Source organism: Acromyrmex echinatior, chromosome 17, assembly GCF_024713525.1.
Source record: "Acromyrmex echinatior isolate Ae372 chromosome 17, ASM2471352v2, whole genome shotgun sequence".
Classification (NCBI taxonomy): domain Eukaryota; kingdom Metazoa; phylum Arthropoda; class Insecta; order Hymenoptera; family Formicidae; genus Acromyrmex; species Acromyrmex echinatior.
Genome location: NC_141868.1, coordinates 661114 through 670597, shown reverse-complemented (window position 1 = coordinate 670597; position 9484 = coordinate 661114). Strand labels below are relative to the sequence as shown.

The window sequence follows — 9484 nt, the reverse complement described above, 5'->3', positions numbered from 1 at the left end:
GAGTTTAATATTTGTAGTTATAACTAATTAATTAGCTATTCCTCTAAAAGATGGATTGGTTAGTTTTTCTAACTGCAGATGTTATTAAACTCGATTAAGAGTGACTGTAAACGTAGTCAATTTTCCTTCTTGAAATATGTTCTACACAAAATACATAAGTTTACAAAATTATAGGAAAATAGGAGGGGTGTGTACTAAACATGTAATGTAAATCAAGAAAATTTTTTTCCTTATTAAATTCGCTTTCATTCAAAATGAAAGCATTGCTGAAAGTAAACATTTTGCAAATAGTCCTTTTATTGATTAATCCTATTCACTTCATTATATTTTGATCAGTGTCCTATTTCTCTTTTTTAAATAGCTTCTTCTTTTTTTCATTCCCATCAGCTAACTTTCCAGCCTTCTGAAGCGCTTGTAGCTTCATATTTTTGGCAATTACGAGCTTTTTAGTAGTATCTGCCTTTTTGCTGTTCATGGGCATCGAATATTGAACATTGATCCTCTTTTTCTTTAAGAATGTATGATTTAACGAAAGTCCTTTCTGTTAAAAACAAAAGTCATATTGCAATAAATTATTTAATAAAGATATAGTAAAAACAGCATAAAATGCTTTTACCTCAAAATCTATATTATTTGTCATCTCCACATATGCAAAGCCACGTGGTGTTTTATCTGATTTAGTTGGAATTCTAATGCTACTTATTGAACCAACTTTAGTCGAAAAGTGCCGTTTAATCTCATCCGCAGTTATACTGTAAATTAAATATTAACATTATTTTGTATGTGTGCACATGCGTGTATGTATCACACACACACACACACACACACACACAAAATTAAATAGAAATATTAAAGCTAAAAAGTTACTTACTTTAATGGTAAATTGCCCACAAATAGAACATATCGCTTCTTGTTCATATTCGCTTCTCCTTTTTTGTCCAGAGATTGAGGAACTCGTTTATTCTTATTTTGTACATCTTTTCGTCTTACTTCTGAAATTCTTGTTTTTTTAATTATATTTTCTTCAGCCTCATCAGCTTCGTCCTCTTCGTCCTCCTCGTCCTCCTCGTCCTCCTCGTCCTCCTCGTCCTCCTCATTCTCCTCTTCGTCCTCCTCATCCTCTTCATCTTTTATATTCTCTTCATCTTCTACATCCTCTTCATCTTCTACATCCTCTTCATCTTCTATATCCCCTTCATCTTCTTCCTCTACTTCCTCTTCTTCATCTTCATCAGTTTCTTCATCTTTATCACTTTCATTATCAATCTCTGGTTTTTTATTACCAACAAATTCATTTTCTGTCTCGCTTTCATCACTCTCATCTTCGTTACTTTCTTCCTCAATATCACTGTCTTCATCTTCCTCAATGTCATTATCTTTATCTTCATCTTCCTCAGTGTCACTATCGTTTTCATCTTCCTCTTGTGGTTTACTTTGTACATGTTTCTTTTCTACTTTCACTTTATTTTCATCATTAACTTTCTGTTTATTCTTCATCAATGCATTTGCACAATGTTCTATTTTTTTATTTTTCTTTCCTACTGTATCTAATTTCTCTGACTCAATTTCCCTCAATTTTCTGTTGAGTTTACCTAATATTCTATGTGCTCTCTTTGACAGCACTTCTCTGCTCTTGATTTCTGTTATCTTTTTTGTTATTTGTTCTTTAGTAAGAGTAATAGTTCTATAAGGATATCTCCTCCTCGGCCGACTGCTGCTTTTATCAATAGCCTCATTCTTAGGTTTAACAATCGTTAATTTTGCCGCTTCTTTTGTATCTTTCTTCGTTTCTGATTTCACGATGTTACTTTGTTGTTCAATTATTTTATTCTGTTCCTTTTTCTGCTTGTCTACTGTCTTAAAGATTTGGGTTCTTCCCGTCAATGTAGGATTTCCATTTTGCTTAGAACCAATTTTGGCTCTTTTGGGACTCTTGTTAAATTCATTAACATTCTCTTGTTTTTTATTTAATTTTACTTTGGAAACAGAAGTTTCACTAAGAGACCGTTTCTTCCCTTTCTTGTGCATTATCTTAGTCTTCATTTGGAAATAGATTTCTACAATGCCAAAGAAAAATATGTGAAATAAGTGATAGATACAAATATATACCTACATATTCAAATATGATTGAAAATATTTTATAAAATTTCATCCTCTCGTGTCACAACGTGAGATATATCATTTCAATCATATATTAGCTGTGTTCGGTAATGCAAATCTGAGGCGTTGGAGTGCTCTTATATTATAGCATATGTCACATGCACTGTAGAAAAAGAGCCTTCCGACGCCTCAAATTTGTATTGCCGAACGCAGCAATTAAGGGTTATCCAGATCAAGATATTTAAATTATATATCCGTTTTATGTGCAAGAGGTTTGCAAACACCTCACACGTATAACTTACCTTTCCAAGAATGATTCAAAATGCTTTTCAATTGAAATTGTGAAACAACAGCTAATAAAATTGTTGCAAAATTACATTCCAGACAGGACAACGTGCAGCGAGATGCAGCGAAGCGTGTTGCAGATTACAGCATGCTCAAGCATGCTACATGATGCTACTTCCGTTTTAAAAACTGATAGCAGCGACATCATGGTTCCCACCGCTGACACTCCCATAGGACTGCGTTCCAAAATATAACTACAGTAACCAAAGCTCTATAGTTTACGTAACGTCAATTATAGAATTTTGAGTACTGTGAGTTAAGTTTTAGAACGCATCCCAACAAAACGCGGCAATTACTGCGTGGCGGAAGTTGGTGCAATAGCCAATCATTGAGTGCGTTCAAGCTCAACAAAGCGGCTAGCCTGCTCGCCGAGCAAATGAACATAATTGGTTGTTACTTATAGATCCAATCATATATAATGGCTGCATTCAGCAGAAAAAGCAGCTTTGCAACTGTTATAAAATTCTTGAATATGATTGGTTTATACATTTAGATCCAGTGAAAAACTAGGATCAAAATCATATTCAAAAATTTTACAACAGTTGCAACTTGCAAAGCTGCTTTTTCTGCTGAACGCAACCAATCACTCGGTAAGTATACCTATCCACTTTGCCGTCTTGAACTTGCACATTCTTTTGTTTTTATGGAAAAGCAATAAACTGTTTGCTTGACTCTCGAGCCAATTTCCGTCACGCGATAACGACTAGTTTACGTCGTACACTCAATACGGATATGCAATGTTCGCGATGTTCGCTGCGATTTTTTAAAATGAATGCTATTTTGTTCTTTTTTTATAATTGTATACATTAATGCGGAGTCTACAATAATTAAATCGTAGTCTTAAGTCGTAGAAAATTACACAATCGAATATGAGAAAAATAATCGACCGACTATGATTGGTCAATTTTCTATGACTTAAGCCCTGACGAGCCGATTGTTCCATCTTTCGGTAAATTTTATCTGTGAGATAAACCCACGCATGAGATTGGGTAATCTTGCTACTTACCCAACAGATAAAATTTACCAAAAGGTGGAACAACCGACCTTACAACCGCTATTTCTGTTCTATCCTTCTTGACATTCAGAAAGTGACACAAATTAAACGATACTTGTGTCATCGACTTGTGTCATCAAATGGAAAGCACTCATTGTAGACCTCGCATAATAATTGCAACTGCTATGCATCGCCTCTGAATCTCTGCTGCAGCTGCTAGTTGGTACTTGTATACGGATATATTCTTTTACATACTCGATGTATTTATTTTCATAATCCATTTTTATTAAAAGCTAGCGAAAATAAATGAGTTCTCCATTATTAATTTAATGCGGGATCTAATAGAAGTCATGGCGATCGTAGGATCTTAAGTCGTAGAAAATTGATCAATCATATTCAATTATTCTTCTCACATTCGATTGTGATTGGTTAATTTTCTACGACTTAAGACTCTACGACCGCTACAATTTCTATTGTAAACCCTGCATAAGCAATTCCGAAATTCCGAATTTACAATAGGTATTTTAAGCCTTAAGCCTTAAGAAATTGATCAACTACAGAAGAGAATAATTATGATTCGTCTATTCCTTATGGCTAAGGCTTAAAAATCTATTATATTGGGTCATCTAAAAGTATCCGCGGTTTTTTGTCACTAGATGTGTGTTGATGGTCATATATCTAGTGACAAAGTACCGCGGATACTTTTTAGATGACCCAATAGAACCGGGATAAAGGATTAATAAAACCAGCGAAAATACGCTCCATGAAAACGAAGAAGAGCGAACAGTTTTTAAACGCTGCTTCATGTCTTCCACCATACGTTGCTTTGATTGTAATCGAAGTTATGATGGAAGGATTACATATAGTCTGTTTTCTGTTCCTGCACTAGACTGTTTTAGAATTCTCTTTCTCGCTTTAGACAAATATCAAACGTATATCTATCTCACTTTAACTTCCAAAAGTATAAACTCAGCCACAGAAAACGTATGGTGTGCTCAGTTTGCAAGCATCTCTCTCTAAAATTAGCGCTCTTTGTCATTTATTTGCTTCTCATTCCGCAAGGCCTTCCACAATTGTGAAATGTGAAACACGGGGCGATATTCATAATCCGTTTTTATTTTAAAACCATCTTAAATATAATCTCTTAAGCCTTATGTCCACGATGCTAGAAATCGATCTGAGACTTCAGATGAAGAAAGAATTGACCAATCGCAATGGTAATGTGATCAAATTGTTCAAATGTGATTTGTTCATTTTTTCTCTGTTCGAGATTTCGGACCAATTTTTTAGCATTGTGGACATCGGGCTTTAAGCCCGATGTTAACGCAGTCCTTGACTTACGACATCTTAAGACATTATATTGTACATATTTAAGATGGTTTAAAAACGGACTATAAATACCCATGTTTCGCGTTTCATGGTTGGTAGACTACGCACTGAGGCTGTGGTCAAAATCTCGCTACAAATGTTTGAAGTATTTGATGGACCAATCAGAAAAAAGAATATTACAAGTTGATTAATTAAAAAACGCTTTAAAGCATTTGTAGCATCATTGACTATACCCTTAGAGAGTGACGACGCGGAGTAAAAATAGGCGTGATTTGACTAAACTGAGTACATCATGGAATCCTTCCACCACAGTATATACAGTAGCGCATCTCCTGATTTTATGTTGACCAAAATGAAGTGCGCATGCGTGAAATAAGTAAGTTGCCTTCTCTCTTTTCCTCCTTTTTTTATTGCTCTCTCTCACTCTCTTTTTCTCACTCTATTTAAATAATGTTTCAATGTCCCACTTAACATTTGTTTTTCAAGCATACAGGTTCAGAGTAGAAATTTAGAGGGAAGTATTAAGTATTAGTATATTGTTTATTTGGTAAAATGTTGTGTGAGAAATCTCGAGAGATTGGTCTAATTTTTGTGAAAAAGTGATAAAATGAAAAAGTGAACAAAAAGTAATATAGAAAATCGAGCAAGAAAGATTTCTTTTTATTTATTGTACTTTAAGCTTATTTTTTGACACATATGTATATAAATTTCTTTTATATCAGCTTTTTCATAATATTTTCATAAATATGTAATTACATAATATTTCTTTATACAAATATACATTTTTAAGTTAATTTAATATTTTTCCTAATTTTTCTATATTTTTTCTTTATTTTTTTCTACATTTTTTCAATATATTTACAATTTATTTTTATTAATTTTCATAAAGTTTAAATTATTTCATTGCAATATTAGGTTTATTCGTGTTGCATGTTCTAATATGCTCCAATATGTTCTTACAATAGCACTTATTCACTTCAACGAATTCGTTGGATTGCGATACGAATAAATCTAGTGAGTTTTGCGAGGAATTTTGATAGAGTAAAAAAAGGATGAAAAGAGAAAGAAGTTTAGGTGGTAACATCATAGCAACGCTATGTAACTTACTTGTTTCACGCATGCGCACTAACATCAAAGGTGTCGACAGAGTTGCGCTATTGTACATATTATATATTGTATTGTATTGGATGCTTCCACTATAGTCGAAATCACTCGAAGTGGGGGTAAAAAGTCAGCTTTCCTCATTCCTCGGCTCATTTCTGTACTGTTTCCTTCGCTGTGTGTGAAATTGCGTTTTAGTGAAGATATCTGAGGAAATCAATGCTCACTGATTTGTGTTTGACATTTTGACATAAACTATTTAGAATTTTATTATCAGAATGAATGACAAGCAGAAAGTTCTCATTTGCGGAGATGTGGAAGGACACTTTAAGTTTTTGTTCTCCAAAGTAAACGCTATCAACAAGAAAAATGGTCCATTCGATTTCCTGTTATGCGTCGGCAATTTCTTCGGTGCGGACAATTCTGAATTGGAATCGTACAAATCCTGCGAGGAAATCATTTCAGTACCGACGTACATTATCGGTCCTAATCGGGAATCGGATATTAAGGACTATCCCGAGGACGGATACGAAATATGTCAGAATCTCACTTATCTCGGAAAGCGTGGTCTGTACATCGCCAGTTCGGGCCTCAAAATAGCATATCTCAGTGGAACCGAGAAGGTCCCGTCTAAAAACAAAACCGTTCACTTCGACGAACACGACGTTGTATCCATCAGGAATAGTTGCTTGAAGGGTCAACCGAGTTTTCGTGGCGTTGACATCTTGTTAACATCTCCATGGCCAGAAGGTGTAACCAATTTTGACACTAACAAACCAGAATGCAAGTATCAAGGTTCCAAATTAATTGCCTGGCTTGTTACTCATATTAAACCTAGGTATCATGTGTCAGCCTTAGAACGGATTTATTATGAACGGCCACCATATCGGTAAGTTTATTATACAAGAAAATTTCTGAAAATAAATTCAGAATAAAATTACTTTGAAAATGATAGTTTTTTCTCATTACAGAAATCAAAGTCAGGATGATGGAAATATGGAAATAGCTACTAGATTCATAGCTCTTGCACCAGTACTGAATGACGAGAAACAGAAATGGTTGTATGCATTGAATTTAACTCCCGTTGATAGAACCAGACTATCAGATCTAATTATGAAAACAACAGATGAGACGTCGAGTCCATATCCTAAATCTATGCTGTCTGACGATCCAACTTTGCAAAAGCAGATCCAATTTTTCTATGACATGGACTCGATAGATAATGCAAAGAGATCGCGGCATCAGAATTGTGGCCTCAATAAGAAAGCAAAGCTGGAAATTGATCAGTCGAAGTGCTGGTTTTGTTTATCCAGTCCAGTAGTCTCCAAGCATTTGGTAATCTCTGTCGGCATAGAGATATATTTGGCACTGGCAAAGGGTGGTCTAGTGGAGGATCATCTTTTAATTCTACCAATAACGCATCATCAGAGTCTGTCTATTCTACCGAAAAATGTTAAAGAGGAGATGGATCTCTATAAGAAAGCCGTGAGCAAGTACTATGAGAGTACCAACAGAGTACCTGTATTCTTCGAAAGAAACTTTAAAACTTCCCACTGTCAATTGCAAGCGGTACCTGTTCATAAAAATCAAGCACCCGCATTGAAGGAAATGTTCGAGGTACTTATCCTCAATTTTTTCCCATATTAAAGAATATTGAACATATCTTTTGTTTATTTTAGTTCAAATGACTATGAGTATGAATTTCTATGCTTTCAGGAACTGGCCGAATGTAACAATTTCAAGATATCGGAGTTACCATCACATACAGATTTGCAACAGGTCGCTAAACCTGGTATTTTATATTTTTATGTAGAATTACCAGATGGAAGAATCTTATATTATAGGATCAAGAAAGACTTCCCATTACAATTCGGCAGAGAAGTATTAGCGTCCGACAGGATATTGGACATAAACGATAGATCCGACTGGAAAGATTGTCATACGAGCCAAGAGGAAGAGACTGAACTAGCAAAGAAAGTTAGAAAACAATTTATGCCATTCGATGTAGATATTTGAGAAAATATCTATATTATTTTTATCTTACGTGTACAATATATGTATATGTATGTACAATAATGTACATAGTGTATATTATATCCTCATATGTAGAACATGTCATTAAGATTATTAATAATTTTAATCACAATAAATCAAGTTTCTATTATTTTTTTTTATTTTAATTTTTATATACATTTAATGATTAAAAAATGTCATAACTAGAGATACATAATATTGTTGCATCATAGAATTATAATTAACAGAAATATTAATTTTGTAATAAATTTCTATATCATGTACTATTTGCTTACTTTAATTCATAATCATTTGGAGTTGTTGAAGGATCTAATCTACATTGTTTCATTTGAATTGCAATATCAAGTAAATAATCGTAACATTCCGTCCTGTACAAAGAACAATAAATTTTAACGAAAAAGTTGATAAATTTCGTTGCATCATTGCATGATACTGATACTGAAATAGCTTACATAGTTTTTGCCTGTTGCCAAGAATTGCCCCATACATAAATGCCATGCCTACGTACCAATACCGCACAAGTCTCAGGGTAACGAACAATAATTTTATCTAAATCGTCTCTTAAATCTCTCTCAAAAGGAGTATTTTCTATGATCGGTATTACCAATTCCTCATCGTAACGATACGCTCTATCCTCTTTTTGATTCCATATGCCTATATAAGCCGAACAGTTTTATATTGTCATTAATTTCAAATTAACTATAAATAAATTTGAAAAAATGATTCAAATGAATATATCATTTACCTTTTATCATTTCGAGATGGGTGAGTCTGACTTCTTTCCCAGGCCACAATAGTGTCGCCATTACAGCAAACTTGGAGTGCGTATGAATCACGGCACCTGCGTGCCTTCTTATATACACACACATAAATAGTGGAGTGCATTGCGACTTGTTTAATTTCTTCTCTGGTGGAGGCAATTCCAAATCTGTTCCATTGATATCTTGCACAAACATATCATTAGGTACCATACGTTCCTTTTGTACACCAGAAGGAGCTATGTAGATCTTGTCTCTGTAGGATAGAAATTTTATAGTGAAATGTTATAGTTTTCATAATTTTGTACATAATATTATGCAATTAACTCGTATTTTATGGAGATACCGCCACCAGTACCAGTCACCCATCCGAGATGATAAAACTGCCGGCATAGTTCTGGAATAAGATTTCTTGGATGTTCCTGCGTAAAAGTAATATATTTGATATTATTAGTAGATTACATATTCACTAAATTAACTGCGTATAAATTTTGGAATTAAAATTTTGTAAGATTTATGATATTAACGCTACATGCATATGTGAATACTGAATAGTGTAAAAACGTTGGAATAAATTGCTATGAAAGAATCACAATTAAATGATTATATGATGATTATACTTATAGAAAAATATATAATGTAATATTTCAAATATTATTTGTGTGTCATAACTCATACTTTGTCGTAGTTGGCATCGTAAGCTTCTAACATCTCTCAGTTGGAAACGACTGGAAACTGCTGGAAATTAACCAGTGAGATAATGGATGGTAATCAGACAATGAGCCTGAGTAACGAGAGATCACAGGGCAGCGCACTATCTATT

General features: G+C 34.0%; 3 protein-coding genes across 3 annotated transcripts; 1 reads left to right on the top strand and 2 right to left on the bottom strand.

Annotated features, from left to right (window-relative positions):
* Positions 1-206: 206 nt before the first annotated feature.
* On the bottom strand, positions 207-2586 carry LOC105153754 (uncharacterized). Its single transcript, XM_011068783.2, has 4 exons — positions 2403-2586; positions 872-2057; positions 617-752; positions 207-541 (listed from the first exon to the last, which is right to left on the bottom strand). Exons 2-4 carry the CDS (start codon positions 2041-2043, stop codon positions 341-343), a joined length of 1509 nt encoding a protein of 502 aa, XP_011067085.1. The 5' UTR covers positions 2044-2057; positions 2403-2586; the 3' UTR covers positions 207-340.
* Positions 2587-5926: 3340 nt separating this feature from the next.
* On the top strand, positions 5927-8166 carry LOC105153755 (CWF19-like protein 1). Its single transcript, XM_011068784.2, has 3 exons — positions 5927-6758; positions 6841-7486; positions 7586-8166. Exons 1-3 carry the CDS (start codon positions 6148-6150, stop codon positions 7883-7885), a joined length of 1557 nt encoding a protein of 518 aa, XP_011067086.1. The 5' UTR covers positions 5927-6147; the 3' UTR covers positions 7886-8166.
* Positions 8020-9479, bottom strand: LOC105153756 (putative methylthioribulose-1-phosphate dehydratase). The gene is made up of 5 exons (XM_011068785.2): positions 9340-9479; positions 8989-9083; positions 8649-8917; positions 8356-8557; positions 8020-8271 (listed from the first exon to the last, which is right to left on the bottom strand). The coding sequence occupies exons 1-5, from the start codon at positions 9370-9372 to the stop codon at positions 8175-8177; spliced, it is 696 nt and encodes a 231-aa protein (XP_011067087.1). The 5' UTR covers positions 9373-9479; the 3' UTR covers positions 8020-8174.
* Positions 9480-9484: the final 5 nt, after the last annotated feature.